This window comes from Pseudorca crassidens, chromosome 5, assembly GCF_039906515.1.
Source record: "Pseudorca crassidens isolate mPseCra1 chromosome 5, mPseCra1.hap1, whole genome shotgun sequence".
NCBI lineage: Eukaryota > Metazoa > Chordata > Mammalia > Artiodactyla > Delphinidae > Pseudorca > Pseudorca crassidens.
In genome coordinates, this window is record NC_090300.1 from 22873477 (window position 1) to 22891339 (window position 17863).

The following is a 17863-nucleotide window of genomic DNA, read 5'->3' on the forward strand; positions in this document are numbered from 1 at the left end:
ATGATATTTGTCTTTGTCTGACTTACTTCACTTAGTATGATAATCTCTAGGTCCATCCATGTTGCTGCAAATGGCATTATTTCATTCTTTTTTATGGCTGAGTAATAGTCCATTGTATATATGTACCACATCTTCTTTACCTGTTCCTCTGTCCACGGACATTTAGGTTGCTTCCCTGTCTTGGCTATTGTAAATAGTGCTGCAGTGAACATTGGTGTGCACGTATCTTTTCAAGTTATGGTTTTGTCCAGATATATGGCCAGGAGTGGGATTGCTGGCTGATATGGTAGTTCTATTTTTAGTTTTTTAAGGAACCTCCGTACTGTTCTGCATAGTGGTTATACCAATTTACATTCCTACAAACAGTGTAGGAGGGTTTCCTGGTACTTTCTTTTCAATGTGTGTGTGTGTGTGTTTTCTACACATTCACTTAATACATAGTTGATTAGGCTAATTTAAAATTCATCTAAGAAAGTTTAGTTATAAAATATGTTCCCTTGTAATATCCATAACAAACTGATGATCTGAAATATTTTACTTTGAACTTTAAGTAAAGTATGCCAATAATTTTATCTTTTAAAGGTAATGATACCAAATATAGCAAAAATTGAGCGTTTTTTTCCCTCAGAAATGAAGTAAGTATATAAAATTACACATTGTTGCCTTTGGCCCTGACCTAGGAGCAAATAGACTGAAAAGCATGGTTTTCTTTATTGTAGGATATTACCCAGGCAGAAGTTAAGCAGATTTGACTGGTAAACTGTTTGGAGGAAAGCTAGTACTTTTTAAGATGCATTTTTTGGCGGGGGGGGGGGGGCGGTGGTGTGGGGAGACACCAATTATAGAATTTATTAAAGGATTACAAATTTTTTTTTTCTAAAGTGAAGTACTGCATGCCAAAATTTTAAATGTCGGTAAATGCAGACAAATAGAAAATCCGTAAAAAGTTTCAAACACTTCTTGTGGCTTTATCCAATCACAAACGCTGTTAGCATTTTTATATCATTTCTTTCTCACAATAATTCTCACTAAATGATTCTCTAATTATTCACTAATAATTTCTCACTAAATAATTTCTTTGGGGCACCCTCTTTTAACAAAGCGTGAATGGCGTCCTGCTTTTGTGTAGGTCCCTGATCTAGGTGCTATGTTTTACATGTCACTCGTCAATTCACTCATCCATCCTAAGTATTATTTTCTACCCACCACCTATCAATGATCACATGCCCTCCTTAGCCCTGCCATAAGCATGCAGTTTATCTGAGACCGTGCATACACACCCCCGGACGTCCTGGTGAAATTAGCTTTTATGCTGTGTCAACTTGTGTGGAATTTACTTACGACCACTCTGTTCTCTGAAAGGTTTAAAATGTAATCTAGAACACAGGCAAGGTGTGAAATCAGGTTTTTCACAGGGCACAAAAGCCACGACTAGGTGAGCCAGGAGAAGGGCCAGTATCTGAGCCTCCATGCATTGAATTAAGGTAATAATTACTTCAACAGTAATGATTAACAGGAAAGTGCTTTGGAAGGAATCTCAGGAATCTATAGTGTAAAGCGCAAAGCATTCTGATGATCTCCTTTTGATAAGGTGCTGTGGTCCCTGGTCGTTAACCCGCCTGTTCTTGCCTCCTGTAGTGATGAATCACCAGCACCAGCAGCAGATGGCATCCAGTTCCCTGAGCCAGCAGAGTCACCCTCCTCAGAACCCCCCAGCAGGGCTCATGAGTATGCCCAACGCGCTGACCACGCAGCAGCAGCAGCAGCAGAAACTTCGGCTTCAGAGGATCCAGATGGAGAGAGAGAGAATTAGGATGCGTCAAGAGGAGCTCATGAGGCAGGTATGGCCTTCGGTGGGGCCTGGTGGAGGCTTCGTGGCCTTTGGTGGCAAGGCTAGTGGGTAGGTATCTACTTGCCATTGCATTAAAAGCCCAAAGTGCTGCTTCAAACTTCCAACGTCTATTTGCACTGTCTTGAGAGCCAAACGTAGATGAGTACAAAGACTAGCTGTATCAGCATGGCTGCCTGTGGCTTTCACTGCTAATCACTAGAAGGAGAGAAAGAATACGTTCCAGTTATTTATTACTGTGTAATACATTATCGCAAAACTCAGTGGCTTGAAACACTAGCCATTGTATTATATCACGCCATTTCGTGGTCAGGAATTGGGGCAGGGCTCAGCTGGACTGTTCTTGTGCTGTACGTGATTTTGACTGAGGTCACTTAACGGTGGTCGACCGGTGGGTAGCCTGGCCTGGAGGGTCCAAGGTGGGTTTACTCAAGTGTGTGGCACCATGGAAAGGGCTGCTGGAAGACTGAGCATAGCTAGGACTAAAAGCTGGAGTATTTGCCCACGGCATCTCTAGCTTGGCAAGCTCAGAGCAGTGGGACGTATTACATAGCAGCTTGGGTCTCCCCAAGAGAATGTTCTAAGAGACAGGAATTGAAAGCTGCCAGGGTCTCGGGCCTGGCTCTGGAAACTGCCACAGAGTCAGTTCTTCCATATTCTCTTGGACAGAGCAGTCACAGCACACCCCTCAACCCCCAATTAGAGCAGATAGCAGAGGGGATGTTCCACGGAAGAGATGACAAAGAATCTGCAACCATCTTTGATCCATCGTGGAGCATGAGAAAAAGAAAGGGAAATGTTTTGCATACAGACTCTGATAGAGTGCTCTGCAAAACCCCCTGGGCTTTGATCAGGCACTTAGTGCCATTTCCTCATTCAGTCAGTCAGTCAACAGAGTGTGTGTCCTCTGTGAGTCAGGCTCAGGGCCTCACTTCACAAAATAAAGAAAAGAAAATCCATGAAGGAGCCCACAGTGTTCTCCCTGCTTCAGTGGCTTGGTCTGTGCAAAAGCAGAATTCTCTTCTGTGTTGCTGAACTCATGTAGCCCATGCTTTCAGGTCTCATAAATTTTGCTGGCTGCATTTTGGGGAGGAAGGCTTCAGTTTATTGTTTTAATTCTTCAGACTTTGCCTTATGACTCACATGAAGCAAGATACACGGGTAGCTTCCTTTCCATGTGGACGGAAATGAATAGTTTTAACTGTTCCAGAAAGCTTTCTTCCAGGGGGCTGGGGGTATTAGGGTAAACACGATTTTTTCTTTTAGTTATATCTGATACTTTCAAAAATATACATTGACTGCCATAGGTAAATAATGTATTTCTCATCAAATAAATTCTAAAATATAAAGTATCTACACTGTATGAAGTTTAAAAAACATGATGAATTAAAAGAATTCCTTATACATAGCCTTTGAAAATGTGGGAAATGAATATAAATTGTGCTTTGTTGTTCTGTTGAACTATCCTCTAAATTTGAGGACTACAACTTTGTCATATAACCATCGTTGTGCTTTTTTTACCCTGAGGATTTATGTCTGAACTTTCACGGTTATTTCAGGGTAGCATTTGTTTATACTGTTTTTAGATATACAGTATCATGTTTCTTAGCAGGAAATGATTGTATTATGGTTTTCTGTCTTTGGATAATAATTCTATTTGGAATAATTTATCTATTTTATAATATAGAGTAATATAAATAGTATTATAGTAGCATTTATAAGTTTTAATGTTTTTTTTTTCCCCCGCAAAGAATGACTCGTGTCTCAGTTTCCGCCTCGTTCTGTGTTTCTCTTTCCCCTACCCCACCTCCTCCTTTCCCACAGAAAGTATTTCTGAAAAGGGGTGGAGAAAAGTGCCCCAAATTGTTTCCTTTATTCCAACCATAGGTGCCTTTGAACCAGAATGTTAGTATTGATGGTTCATATTACAGAAATACCAACCAAGTTCCTTAAATGCTGATCCCTAGAGGCTGTGGAACTTGGAGTATTTTGCTGCATGACAGCGTCGACTCCACTGTACAGGACCTCGGGGAGGAACGCTGTCCAGATTTGCTCCCAGAGTCTCCTGTAGTTCAGCTTTGAACGTGTGAGCTTGTGTGTGTGTGTGTGTGTGTGTGGTTAGAGGAGGAGAAGAAGGTGGAATGGATTGTTCTGATGTCTTTTTATCTTTATTATGGATACAGGAAAAAAGGTCTAAAGAGACTTTTTTAAGTCGTGGCAGACATGTTCCCCATCCAGCAGCAGCCTGATACTCAGGGTCAAAGATATTGTTTAAGGCCATACAGTAAATGGTGTTGGAGTGTTTGATGACAGTGGCATTTGCCAAGATGTCTGATTGTTCAGGTGTGGATTAGTATGTGTATCACCTTTGTGGGTTTTTTTTTTACTGCTTTCTTTTGGTGCTTTGCCCTTAAGCCTCGCTATTTGCACTTAAGCCAGGGTGGGGCAGGGAAATGGATTGGAAGTAAGAGTGATATTTGGCTCACCTGTTTAGCCGCCTTCCAGCACCTGGTAGGAAGGTAGAGGGACGGAGGCAGTGGTGGTCCTGATGAGCTCTGAAGATTGTCTGTGCCATTTGTTCTTTCTGTCCCACTCCCTGTTCTACGTAGTCAACAACTTCCTGAATATCCTTTGCTTTCTGGGCACTTTGTAATTCCCCTGGCCTTCCTCTAGTTTGCAGGAGGGCCCTAGCTGTCCAGCCTGTCTTCTTGAAGTCCCTGCCCAGCAGGCAGGCCCTGACCTTCCTATCAGGGGAGAATTTCTGGGAGAGAGGCCCCTTCCTAGGCTCCATCTTTATGATAGGAAAGGAGGTTGGTAAATTTTAATAAATAGAATGAATTTGTTCCTAATTCTTGGGAAGTCATCAGTACTCTGTACATATATATATATATATATATATTTTTTTTTTTTTTTTTTTTTGCCGTACGCGGGCCTCTCACTGTTGTGGCCTCTCCCGTTGCGGAGCACAGGCTCCGGACGCGCAGGCTCAGCGGCCATGGCTCATGGGCCCAGACGCTCGGCGGTATGTGGGATCTTCCCGGACCGGGGCACGAACCCGTGTCCCCTGCATCGGCAGGCGGACTCTCAACCACTGCACCACCAGGGAAGCCCATTACTCTGTATATTTTTATTATTGTTAAATATATGATAAATGTGAAAGGTCCTTATGAGTTATATGCCATGTAAATATTATTTTATTTTTCCTTTTTCTTCTTCTTCTTCATCTCCTTCTCCCTCTTGTTCTTTTTTCTGTTTCTGTGCCATTGTTCCTCCAGGCATGTAGTCTGATGTTGTGCTGTGGAGAAAACAATTCCTCGGTTCTCGTTCCACAGTCTGACGTACACCTCACAATGCCGAGGGCTCAGATGTTAACTTGTCTCTGAAATCATGCCAGAGATATTAACAAATGAAGTTGAGGAAAGTCTGATTACAGATCTGAAGTGAACCTCCATTATTTCAGGATGGAAAATTTTTTTTTTCATTCCTTCTTTTATCTCTTCATTTGTTTATTCACCCAACATTTATGTTGTGGGAAATACTAAAAAGATAAGTGGGACATGGCTGCCTTCAGATAACTCACATTTTAGCAAAGGAGACAAAATGATGAACTCTAATCCAGATTGGTGGCCAGAAGGATAAATTCAAACCATTCCTTACTTCGTGGGGTCCCAGTGCTGCCATCTTTCACTTTCATAGCTGGAGCAGGGACCAGATGCACCAGAGCCCAGAGTTCTGTGAAAATGAGCATAAGGTGCTTCTCTCTTTCTTTTCCTCGTTCCCACAGGCCAACAGAACTCTGATCAAAGGGCCGGTGAGGTTTGGTATCTCCCCTGATTAGGAATCTTTTGAAGTAGAAGAGTTTTGTTAAAAACGATCCCTACAATTTAGCATTGGCTGCTGTAGCAAGAGTGGAACTGCTTGTATCTGATAATTGATGAATTATCTCAGAATGTGGCAGGTGCTCCAAGGGCTGGGGCGCCACGAGCCCAAGGGGATCCCAGCCAGGTCTGCAGTACGTGGCCTTATTAGGAAAGTGGAACTTTCTCTGCTTTCGGCGTCTGTCACAGACATTATGGAGAGTGAATTCTCGTGAAAGACATTCTCCGTTGTCCGTGATAATCAGTTTTATTTTTGCTAAGTTTTCCAAAACGCCGTGAAGCGGTTTCAGGCTCATCTAAGAAACGGCAACCCTAGGAAAGAAAGCAATTCTCAGTTGAAGATGTACTTCCTGCTACCTTCATATTAGAAAAAAAAGTTAGAATTCAGTTTATGAAGTTTTTTTAAGTGAAAAATCGTTTTTAACTTTTAAAAATATAATTTAGTAGTTTTTTTGTTTGTTTTCTCTGACTGAGATGAGAGAAAGCATTTTACTAACTGAAAGAATTCAGACTCAAAAGACTTCATAATGGGACTTCCCTGGCGGTCCAGTGGTTACACTCTGTGCTTCCACTGCAGGGGGCACCGGTTCGACCCCTGGTCGGGGGACTAAGATCCCGCATGCCTCGCAGTGCAGCCAAAAAGAAAAAGAAAAAAGACTTCACAATGTATGATTCCATTTATATGACATTCTGGAAAGGGCAAAACTATAGGGACAGAGAACAGATGAGTGGTTGCTACAGTTAAAGATCGGGGAGGGGCTGCCTCCACAGGAGAGGCACTAGGGGGTTTGTGGGGGATGACACAGTTCTGTGTCTTGCTTGCAGTGGCTGCTTCACAACTGTATTATGTATTTGTCAAAACTTAGAACTGTACAGTTTCACAGAGTGAATTCGACTCTAAGTAAAGATAATAATAAAGTAAAAGTGTCGCACAGAAAAGACAAAACACATTCATTGTAGTAAATGTTTAAAATAATCAAAACCAGGAAAGAATGTATGCATCACTTATACTCTTACCTAAAGAGAGCAGCTATGAAGATGTTGGTGATTTCTCTCCAGTCTTCGTATGTATCCATGTGTATTTTGTTTTTTAAAACAAAATTGGTAGTAGAGAATACTACTTTTGTTATCTCTTTTTCTTAGTATATTGGGAAGTCATTTATTTATTCTGTATCAGCCATGGAAGTTGTGCTGTGAGTTTGGACATATCTATTCTAAGCTGCCTGGAATCCTTTCTCCAACGTTTCTGGACATAAATTTTTAAAATACTATGAGCCACACGTGCCCACAAGACTATAGATTATTCTGCTGTTACAGCTTAAAAACCAACACAGTATTTGCTCAGTATCATAAAGGGCATGTTTACAACTTTACCGGAGGAAATGGAAAATTTGAGTAACTCGTAAGAAATTGAGAAACAGGCTTCGCAGTCCCTATTTACCCCTCTGAAAGAACAATTCCTTGACATAAAAACAGACTCTTGGCTTTATCTGAGGAGAGTATTTCGTTGTATTATTCATTTAAATATGAAGCTGGGGGACCTTCTGCCTCAAAGATGATTTTAACCTCGAGGACTTCCCGTCAGCCTCCAGGGCCTGGAAGAGTCTTAAGTGAAGAAGCCTTCGCTCCCTCTGCGTTGTTGGGAAATGGTTATTATTCCCAGGCAGACTCAGCACTGCTTTTACCCCCATCCTTCCCTTAATTGAGGCTCAGTGGACAGGGGAAAGCAGCTTGTCAAACAAAAATGCTGACTAAGCCCGGCCTCTGGTTGCCAGGGCAACAGGGACAAGGGGAGAGGGCTTGGGCAGGAGGCCTCAGAATTCTTTTGGCAGGTCTCACAGATTTTTGTTGGGCTTGACAACCACTACCGGCTCTGGCCGGCCAGCTGGCCGGCCTCTGGCAGCCATTCCTGACCGAGGGCCCGGGGGAGGGACACACCCGGCTGTGAGCAGCGCTGGTCCAGGGAAGGTTCTGAGGTCTGTTTTTTGTCATGTGAAGAATAGCTATTTAGAGACGTTAAAAAGTGTCATATCATAGCCTAAGTAGTGGCTGCTTCATAGAGTCTTGCCTTCAGCACCTGGGGCTATAATTTCCTTTTAGAAAAGCATTTCAGAGAATTAGGTTTCAGGATTGACTGCAACATCAGAGGTCATGTTGTCCACCCAGGGTGTGGATCCCTGTAGAGTAACCTGGCTGTCTACGTTCATTCATTCATTTGTTCAGCATGCTCTAGGCACTAAACGCACAGCAGTGAACGAATAGGCTTGGTCCCTACCCTCAAAGGGCTTCCATTGTAACTGCTGTCAGTGTTCTATTTGCCTACAAGTCCCAGAAATAATCCATTTTCTGATAAATACCAATTCTTTTAAAAGGGACCCAGGGCTTCCCTGGTGGCGCAGTGGTTGAGAGTCCGCCTGCCGATGCAGGGGACACGGGTTCGTGCCCCGGTCCGGGAAGATCCCACGTGCCGCGGAGCGGCTGGGCCCGTGAGCCGTGGCTGCTGAGCCTGCGCGTCCGGAGCCTGTGCTCCGCAGTGGGAGAGGCCACGACAGTGAGAGGCCCGCGTACCGCAAAAATAAATAAATAAATAAATAAATAAATAAGTAAAAGGGACCCTTTTGAAAGATATTATAAATCAAACACATTTAAATATTTTATTTATTTATTTTTAAATATTTTTTATACAGTTTAAAAAAAATTTGTATTGAAATACAGTTGATTTACAATGTTGTGTTAGTTTCAGGTATACAGCAAAGTGTTCAGTTATACATGTATATTCTTTTTTAGATTCTTTTCTATTATAGGTTATTACAATTTTTAAATTCATTTTTAAAGGTTTTTTCATTTACAGTTATTACAGAACATTGGCTATATTCCCCATGTTGTACGATCCATCCTTGAGCCTGTCTTATTCCCAATAGTTTGTACCTCCCACCCCTCATCTGTGTATTACCCCCAACCTCTGTACTGGTAACCATTACCTTGCTCTCTATACCTGTGAGTCTGCCTCTCTTTTGCTATATTCACTATTTGTTGCATTTTTTTAGATTCCACATATAAGTGATATTGTACATTATTTGTCTTTCTCTGTCTTATTTCACTTAGCATAACACCCTCCAAGTCCATCCATGCTGCTGCAGATGGCAACATTTTGTTCTTTTTTATGGCTGAGTAGTACAAACACTTTTTAAATGGAGGCTCACCAGGTTTGCACAAATGCAAAGCAGCTTCATATTTCGGATCTTGATAAGATCAGAGGTACGAAGAAATATTCCACCTCGAAGTCCATTCAGCTATTTTTCTTAGGAGGAGACTATCTAAATTATATAATGTTTTCCTTAATTCGATTCTAAAGGACAACAGAGATTATGGAGCAACACAGGATTGCTATTTATATCCTGAATTAAAAGAGCATCAAAATGGGTAATAATTATGGACTCAACAAATGTCTTCCCCGAAGTGTCAGAGTTTCGACAGTCTGAGCCTGGCAGCTGAGCTTGTGTGATGAGGTATTTCCAAAAGGGAGGCTCCAGGAAATGTGACAGTGAATTTCTAGAATCCCTTAGCACAGAGTTAAAAAGAAATTTACACTGGGCGTGTTTTTTTTTTTTTTTTTTTTTTTCCTTATAAAGAAGGTAAATAATTCAGTATTCTGCCTCTGAAGTCCGGGGAAGTTTCGGCAGAGAGAGCAACTTCTCTGCACCAGAATAACTGTTTTAATGTTAGGATTTCAAAATATTGTCTTTTTTTTTTTTGTCTTTCATTTGTTTCTACTCACCCCACCCTTTCTAATTAAAACAATACAATCTTCCATTTTTGTAGTATCCCTGGCCACACACCTAAATCAAGCAGGCACCCTCAGAAGAGGTTATTGTCTTTCCTTTCAAGTACATTCCAGGGAGGGCCAGGGCTGGCTGGCGGGAGGCGCTCCCTTAGCCCGGGATGGACAGGGCTGCAGGATGCTTTCAACTGCTGTTGACTTTCTCACCTCCTCTCTTGATTTATTCCACAGGCAGGCTGCAGGCCAGTGGGGAGCTGGAAGGAAAGGAGGTTTGAAGTTTGCTTCCAGGAACACCTTCCTCTTACAGATGGGCCTTTGTCTTTCACACCCCTCCAGCTATTTGGCACACCACCCCCTCCCCCAGCCAGTAGGAGAGGGTGCTTGTAAACCCGCATGTAATTATTCGTTTTAGGGAGCTAGATGGAAGACCACAAACTCTGAAAGAGATTCTCAAGCCTTTATTTTGCAACAGTCTTTCCACCCCCAGCTTGGATGTAGAGAAAAAATAAAGTTGTGGTGGAGCAGGGTAGGGGTGAGGTTACCAGGGGCAGCTTTCCAGATCTTTCTGAAATTGGCCTTTAAAATCTGAACTTATAACTTTGCTGGATGTGCTTGTGAATTCCCAGGACACTAGCTCCACCCTTATACGTTGAAAAGGATCAGAGACTATGTCCAGTTCCATCTCTTTTCCAATTCAGAGAGGGAAACTGTGTTCAGGACAGTGAAACAGGCCACTTCATTAAATCCTCTAAACTGCCCGAAGGAGGGGGGTTGGTATTTCTGTTTTATAGCTGGGAAAACAAGCTCAGAGAAATGAAATAACATGCCCAAGTCCTATAGCCAGTAGGTGAAAGGGCTGAAAATTTGAGGTCTGCCGACCTCAATCTTTGGCTTTCCTCATAGTGTAGTGGCTATGACAACAGACTCTGGGGCCAGATCCTGGGAAAGTTGCTTAGTCTCTCTGTACCTCAGTGCCCTCATCCATAAAATGGAGACAGTTGGGTTGTCAGGAGGATGAAATGAGATATAGTATGTTAAAGCACTTAGGGCAGTGCTTCACAAGTAGTAAGTGATACGCAAGTATTAGCTAACATCTCCACCTCTTAAAACATTTAACACCATGAGTAAGTAGCTCATTCTAGTAACTGCCTCACTGTGCCAGGTTCTTGATAAATATGCTTTTTAATCTTTATAACAGCCCAGCAAGATAAATCTTTTGTCTTTTTTTTTTTTCTTTTTCTTCAGATGAACAAACTGAAAGGTTAAAAATGTACTCCAAAATGTTATAGCTAGGGAGTAGCTCAGCTGGGATTTGAGCTTTCATCATTCTGAATCCAAGGACACTTTTTCTCCTGTGCCAAGGCCTGGTCATATCCAGTAGCATTTAACCCTCAACAACTGCTTGAAAATTCCAGTGGCCAGTAGCCCAGAGAATTGAGAAGCAGCCAGTTCTATCACTGAACGAACTACTAACTACAAAGCCCTCCATCAGATCTGCCTCCAGTCTGGGGTAGAAGGAATCTTCCTTCTTCCACGTGGCAATCAATAATAGTTTGAGAGCCTTGGTGTGCCACAAGTCCCTCTTAAACAGTCCCCTTGCTTCTTCGTAGGACATGACACTCTGACCGCTCCCTATCCTGATTTTCCTCCTCTGGTCACCCTTTGTAAAGATCGTGACGAAGTGTAGAACGATCTCCCCCTGCACATGGAGACTGGTAGGTCTAGAGAAGGAGTGCAGATGACTTGAGTTGGAAAGAAGGTTTGGAGCATGTAGATATCGGGGAGATGGACCCTATAAGGCTTGGCCCTTCTGCATCATTTTCTGTTGGAGTCTGTCTCCCCCTCCAGAATCCTTGAAGAGGCAGGACACCGTCCGTATTTTTCATTGCTGTATCCCTGTTGCCGAGAACTGTACTGGGCACCTGGTAGTCTCCATAGTATTTTTTTTTAACATTTTAATTAAATTAATTAATTTATTTATTTATTTTTGGCTGTTTTGGGTCTTCGTTTCTGTGCGAGGGCTTCCTCTAGCTGTGGCAAGCGGGGGCCACTCTTCATCGCGGTGCGTGGGCCTCTCTCACTGTCGCGGCCTCTCTTGTTGCAGAGCACAGGCTCCAGACGCGCAGGCTCAGTAGCTGTGGCGCATGGGCCTAGCTGCTCCGTGGCATGTGGGATCTTCCCAGACCAGGGCTCGAACCCGTGTCCCCTGCATTAGCAGGCAGATTCTCAACAACTGCGCCACCAGGGAAGCCCTCTCCACAGTATTTTTAAAAAATAAATACAGGAGCAAATGAATGAATTGTTGTGGGGACTGAGGGAGACAGTTGACTGAGATTTGGAGCTGGGAGAAGGGGTGACGGCATTAAGAGAAAGCTTGACGTCAGCAGGAAGAGCTGCTTTGGGGCCGGGTGAGGAGTGTACTGTGAGACATGGAGTTTCAGACCCCAGCTGGATGCTTTATTTTGGACTTCAGGGGTGGGAAAGGGGCAGGTAGTGGTTTGCTGTGGTCATGGTTGTCAGGGAAGGCATCCTGGGAAAGGTGATGTAACAGAACCCCTAAGGGTGGGGGGATATGTCTTGATGAAGAGGGACCCAAAGTACCGAGGACTTCAGGAAACTGAAGACTTGTTTGGGAGGATAGGGTGGGTGGGAGTGGAAGGGACACTGGGAAAGGATCTTGCTGAACTGGAGTGGAGGTGGGAGATGAGACAGACCAAGGGGCTCAGGTGTGTCTCCAGCTTAGCATGTGTTATCCTGCCTGCACTGGCGGGAGCTGGGGAGGGAGCACAGGGTTAGGGCAGCTGCACTGCCAGCTCTGAGTTGGAGACCTGAGTCTTGTCCTAGACCAGCCTTGTTCAACTGTCCCCCTGTTTCCACATCAGCTCACTTAGCCCAGTGCCCCATCTGCAGCCTTTGCTTCCGCTTCTCTTTCAGTCTTGACTCCCCCATCTTGGTCAGACTAAAGTCAGGTGTTTGCCTTTCATTTCTGCCCGGGCAAGGTCAGCGGAGGTCACGTGGCAGCCAAAATCATACTGCGTCTGGGGTTTAATTTTATACTTAAATTTAGTTTCTTTTTTTTTTTCTTTTTTAAATTAAAATCCTCCTTTCTTTGGACGGGGACGTGTTAGTGAGGTTAGTTCTTTTATTTCCAAACCTTAGATTTTGTATTGCTGTTTCAATTTATGAACAGAAATAGGAAACTGTTTTCATTCAAAAAAGGCTAGACCTTTAAAAATTCTAAATATGGGTATTTCTCTGGTAGTCCAGTGGTTAAGACTCCAAACTTCCACTGCAGGGGGTGCAGGGTCCATCCCTGGTTGGGGAAGTTCCACATGCCATGCAGTGTGGCAAAAAAAAAAAAAGAAAAAAAAAAAAAGCTAAATATGGAGCTATTATAAAACATAATTGAGTGAAATGAAAGTTCTCACCATTCTCCACTTACATTAAAAATCAATTTTATGTTATACAAAAAGGTTTACAAACCGCTCCTTGGTAAAATTTTTAAAAAGTTATATTCTTAGCCTTGCTGACTCGTGATGAACGTCACATTTGGTGTAATCCTTCCAAGGTGAAAGTTGGAAGGACTGACCCACTCAAAGTGGGTCAGTTCCATGTGGTAGTGTGACTTCTAAGATTGTTTATTTTTGTTTTTGCTTTTGTTTTCTGGGATTGGAATACAGAGCATAAGACGATAATAATACTTAGTTAACATTTATTAAGTGATCTCGTGCGCCAGCACTGCTCTAAGTACCCTATATGTGTTACCTCATTTTATCACCACAGCTGCCCTATTGGGTGGATGCTGTTATTATCCTCACTTTACCAATGGGGAACAAAGAAATTAGATAACTGGCTGGGAGATGGCATGGCCAGGGTTCAAATCCAAGCATTTGGCCCTGGAATCCCTGCCCATGACCACTCTGCCCTCCTGCCCATCTCCTGTGTTGGGAGCAGGAGAAACACCGTGGGATCATTTCATTAGGATGGAGTTTGAGCCTGGCTAGCTGGGATCTATATAGTAGACTGTTGTTTGACTCATACTTGTGGTTGAAGATGAGAATTGAATGATCTTAGTTAAGTTTTCCTTTTATTGTTAATTATAATTTAAAATATTTCCATTTGAATTCCAGCAATATTTTTCATTTCTTCGTTGAGTGAATATTTTATCAAGTGCCCACTATATGCCTGGGTTGTTATACACAGTGGGGATACAGAAGTGAACATGACAAATAAGATTGCTTTCCTCTCTTTACATTCTAAAGAGAAAGACAGACGGTAAATATATAAGTTGCCATCAAGAACAGTGAATGTAATCTCTGACGAGATGGCATCTGTTGAGACAGACATCAATGAGGGAGTGAACTTCAGGACGATCTGAGGAGAGTGTTCCAAGCAGAACGAACAGTTGGAGCAGATGCCGGAAGTGGGAGGGGCAGTGGGGAGGGAGTGAAGGAGTGAGGGGGTCCTGTCCGAGACAAAGGAGGAGACGTGGACAGGGCTGTCAGGCAGGCTTTGTGGGCCACCGTCCAGGTGGGATAGGGAGCAGGTGGGTTTGGAGCCAGGGGCCAACATAACCTTCACAGTGGCTGCTGTGACTTAAGAATAACCTTAGAGTAATCTCGAAGAAAGTGTTGCCCCCTCGGAAAAGTTTCTAACTCAGACTGGCCTAATTTATATTGCAAAGTTAGTTTTCAGGTATATTCAACACCTTTTCTGTATTCTCTCTCCCAAGTTAGTCATTCGGAGGCGAAAATGATAGTGCGAGCCCCCTACAGGCAGAACAGAGCATTGCCTCTTATGATGCCGAGGGGGTCAAGTCCTCAAAGTAGTTAGGGAAACATCGATGCTGAGGAATGGAACTTCAGTTATCTCTCATTTTAAATAGAGGGGACAGACGTGAAATGGCACCATGAAACATTTTCCCTGATATATAATAGTATAGGTTCTTCCAGCTTTGGTTATTATAAATAGTTCTTTTGAATTTCATTTATATATCTAGCCACACACAAGCATTCTTTTAAAATGCATATTGTATCTATTTGACCTATTCCCAGAGTAATTTAAATGAAGAGGAAAGCTTAAAATATCAGAAACTAGATATTTTTCTTATAATTTAAACGTTTTATTTTCATATGATATATCATTAGAGGTGACAAATAATTCATATATACATTGTATCTATATTTTTTTCCCCAGTGAAGTTCCAGAAATGATTCTTATTATATTGAAATGCAGACCACCTGGAAACTGCAAATTCAACTAGTGTTCTTAAGATATATGGTGATAAAATTGTGTCACATGTAAAGAAATGCAGCAGTCTCTTCAAGCTGTATGTTTAAATGGGTATCCGTTTAGGGGTACACTCCACATTTATTCAGAAAGTTTGGAGAATTGGAATATTCTAGTTACAGTTGATTTTTTTGGTTAATGAAGGTTATTGCCCAAAGGATCTTTGCATTTACAGTTTATAAAGGACTAGAAATTATATCATTGACTAGCTGTCTTCAGACTGTGTGTATGAGTCTGTTTGAGAGGCTGGTGGCCTCTGTGCTCTTCACACCAGGTCCAATCCCTGTTATTCTTGTGTGTGAGGCCTCTGAGTAAGCTTTGGTTGGAAGATAAGATTTCTAATGCACACTGCCTACCACATAAAAACAACTATAGGAAATAATTCAGTTTTTCTAGATTTAGTCAGACGGTACTTCCAAGATTGAGATTAAAATCCCCCTTAAAAAAAAAAAACTCCATTTTTTGGTTTGCTTTTTACAGATTACTGAATAAAATTTGTTAGTTAAGTATTTGATTATTTGCAATCGAAATGAACAGAGGTGAACCAAGAGCCCTGTCTAGACAGGGTATTTATTTCAGTATAAGTTGACAATGCAGTTTCTTATCAATCAGGTCTTCATGGTTTATAAGAGTTATGCTACCATAACTCCTCAGAACAGTATAATGAACTCTAATAACTGAAAGTTTTTATGGCCGATGATTTCACTAGACTTGTCTAGACAGCAGTTACTCTCTAAAATCATTGTGTGTCAGGGCTGGAAGGGATCTAACACAGACACTGTAGCTTAGATGGTCTAAATATTCTGTTTGCCATTGTAGCCATGGTTTTGGGGTTTTGAGGGATGGTGAGACCAGTGATTCAGCCTGCGTGGTGGGAAACCGATAGGCATAAATATGCCGAGAGCCTAACTTTGGTTTTGGATGCATGTCTAAATATATAAAAGTATTATTCTCTGGAAACAGCAGCAAATTTGAAAGGAATTTGATGTCTGGTCATGTTTGTCAAAATGGGAGAGACACCCTAGAGGTTGTATCTAGAGAAAGTAATTGCAGTCAGATTTGTAACCTTTTGGATTGACTCTCCTTGGCAAAGTAGTGCTAGCTTAAAAAAATGCTAGTGTTTTAATTTTTGCTAATGAAATCCACGTGCTATCGAATAGTTAATCGTCAGTGGGATTTGGATTGCATGTGCATGGTGCCCCAAACTTCAGCCATTTTAGTCAACAAAATAATTAGTAACATAGAAAAACTTATTGACTAACAAGCTTTTAAACTGGTTGTTCTGCTCTCCTGGTTATTATTATTATTATTATTATTATTATTTTATTTTTTTTTTTTGGTATGCGGGCCTCTCACTGTTGTGGCCTCTCCCGTTGCGGAACACAGGCTCCGGACGCGCAGGCTCAGCAGCCATGGCTCACGGGCCCAGCCGCTCCGCGGCATGTGGGATCTTCCCGGACCGGGGCACGAACCCATGTCCCCTGCATCGGCAGGCGGACTCTCAACCACTGCGCCACCCGGGAAGCCCTGATTTGGGTATTTTAAGCAATTGGATGGGTTAGATAGTTGCTATGTAAGTGCCTTGAGGGCAAATATTGCATGAGCTTCTCATTAACTTTGTGAATGTGAGAAAGTGACATATCTATAAGATTTCTTCAGAGAAAGAACACTAATGATTTCCTGATGATTTTGATGTATGAGGAATAAACGTAAAGCGCTTTTGTGTTTGGTGAAAAGTTTTTATGCGAAGCATCCTTTGCTCCGATCCTTATGACAATGAAAGAATCACTGTTGCCTCTCCCTCGGACTGTCACCTCTCTGTAGGAAGCCGCCCTCTGTAGACAGCTCCCCATGGAAGCCGAGACTCTAGCCACGGTTCAGGCTGCCGTCAACCCACCCGCCATGACTCCAGACATGAGATCCATCACTAATAATAGCTCGGATCCTTTCCTCAATGGGTAAGTCAACATTTTAGGGCCACCTATTTTTGCTTTCTTTATTATGTAGTTTACAGTATAACAGATCTTTGTTTATGTTGGGAAAAGCTGGGGAGCTTGGAGGATGGGGTTAAGATAGAGGGAGGATGTGGAGGGAGGTGGCAGGAAAAAAAAAGTGGAGGAAGAAGTCATCTACCTTTTTTTAAAAAAATCTCAAATTCAAAAATTGGTGCTATAGCATGGAGTAAACCCCTAGTCAATAATTTGAAAATGGGGATGAACTTAACGATTTCAATGGGATGGTGTTGTATAGTAATTATTTAGAAGAATCTTGTGGTTTTATGTAGCCAACAGGGGATAAAAAGCATGTCATATGGCAAATAAGGGAGCAACACAATTAAGAGGTGATGTTTGTGGCGAAATGTGAATAAGGTCTATAGTTTAGTTAATAGTATTATACATTGTCAGTTCCTGGTGTTGATCACTGTACTATGGTTGTGTACCATGTCCTTGGGGAAGTTGGGAACAGGATGCACAGGAACTCTGTACTCTTTTTACATCTTCTGTGTGATTCTAAAATTATTTCACAATTTAAAATTTTCATTAAAACAAAAAGGTGTTGTTTTAAAATATGAAATATATGAGCAGAAGGAAAAGGTGATTGAACCAGAAATATCTTCATGAGTAGAAGTAGTCAACCTTAATTGTAGCCTTTTAAACCCAAATAAAAGGCAGTATTCTATTTCCTGTGTCTTTTCTGCCCTTGCAGAGTCTTCTGGCAAACAAGCAAATACAGTTATGAAAGTTATTAAAAATAGAGAGATGAAAACAAACAGTAAGGGAAATAATGAAAGAAAGGCGTTTTTAAATGATTGATTTAAAACTACTTCAAACGTAGAGAAGAGTATAAAGAATAACTTAAGATTTACCCGCGTACCCAACTCCCACATTTTGCATATTTCCATAGATCTTATTTTTTTTTGAATAAGTATTACAATTAATACTTAAACCCTTCCCCACCACCACTGAAATCCATTTCTTTCCCGTCTTCCCTCCCTAGTGGTAGCCACTATTTGGAAATTGTTGTGTATCCATCACACCCATTTTTTTTTCTTTTTTCATCACACAT

General features: G+C 42.0%; 1 protein-coding gene across 3 annotated transcripts in view; it reads left to right on the forward strand.

Moving 5' to 3' along the window:
• Window positions 1-17863, forward strand: part of WWTR1 (WW domain containing transcription regulator 1) — a 203971-nt gene that overhangs the window by 177484 nt on the left and 8624 nt on the right. For all 3 annotated transcript variants that reach the window (XM_067737523.1, XM_067737524.1, XM_067737525.1), the window contains 2 exons: window positions 1639-1841; window positions 16622-16755. In XM_067737523.1, the coding sequence (XP_067593624.1) occupies window positions 1639-1841; window positions 16622-16755 (337 nt within the window). The remainder of the gene's footprint in view (window positions 1-1638; window positions 1842-16621; window positions 16756-17863) is intronic.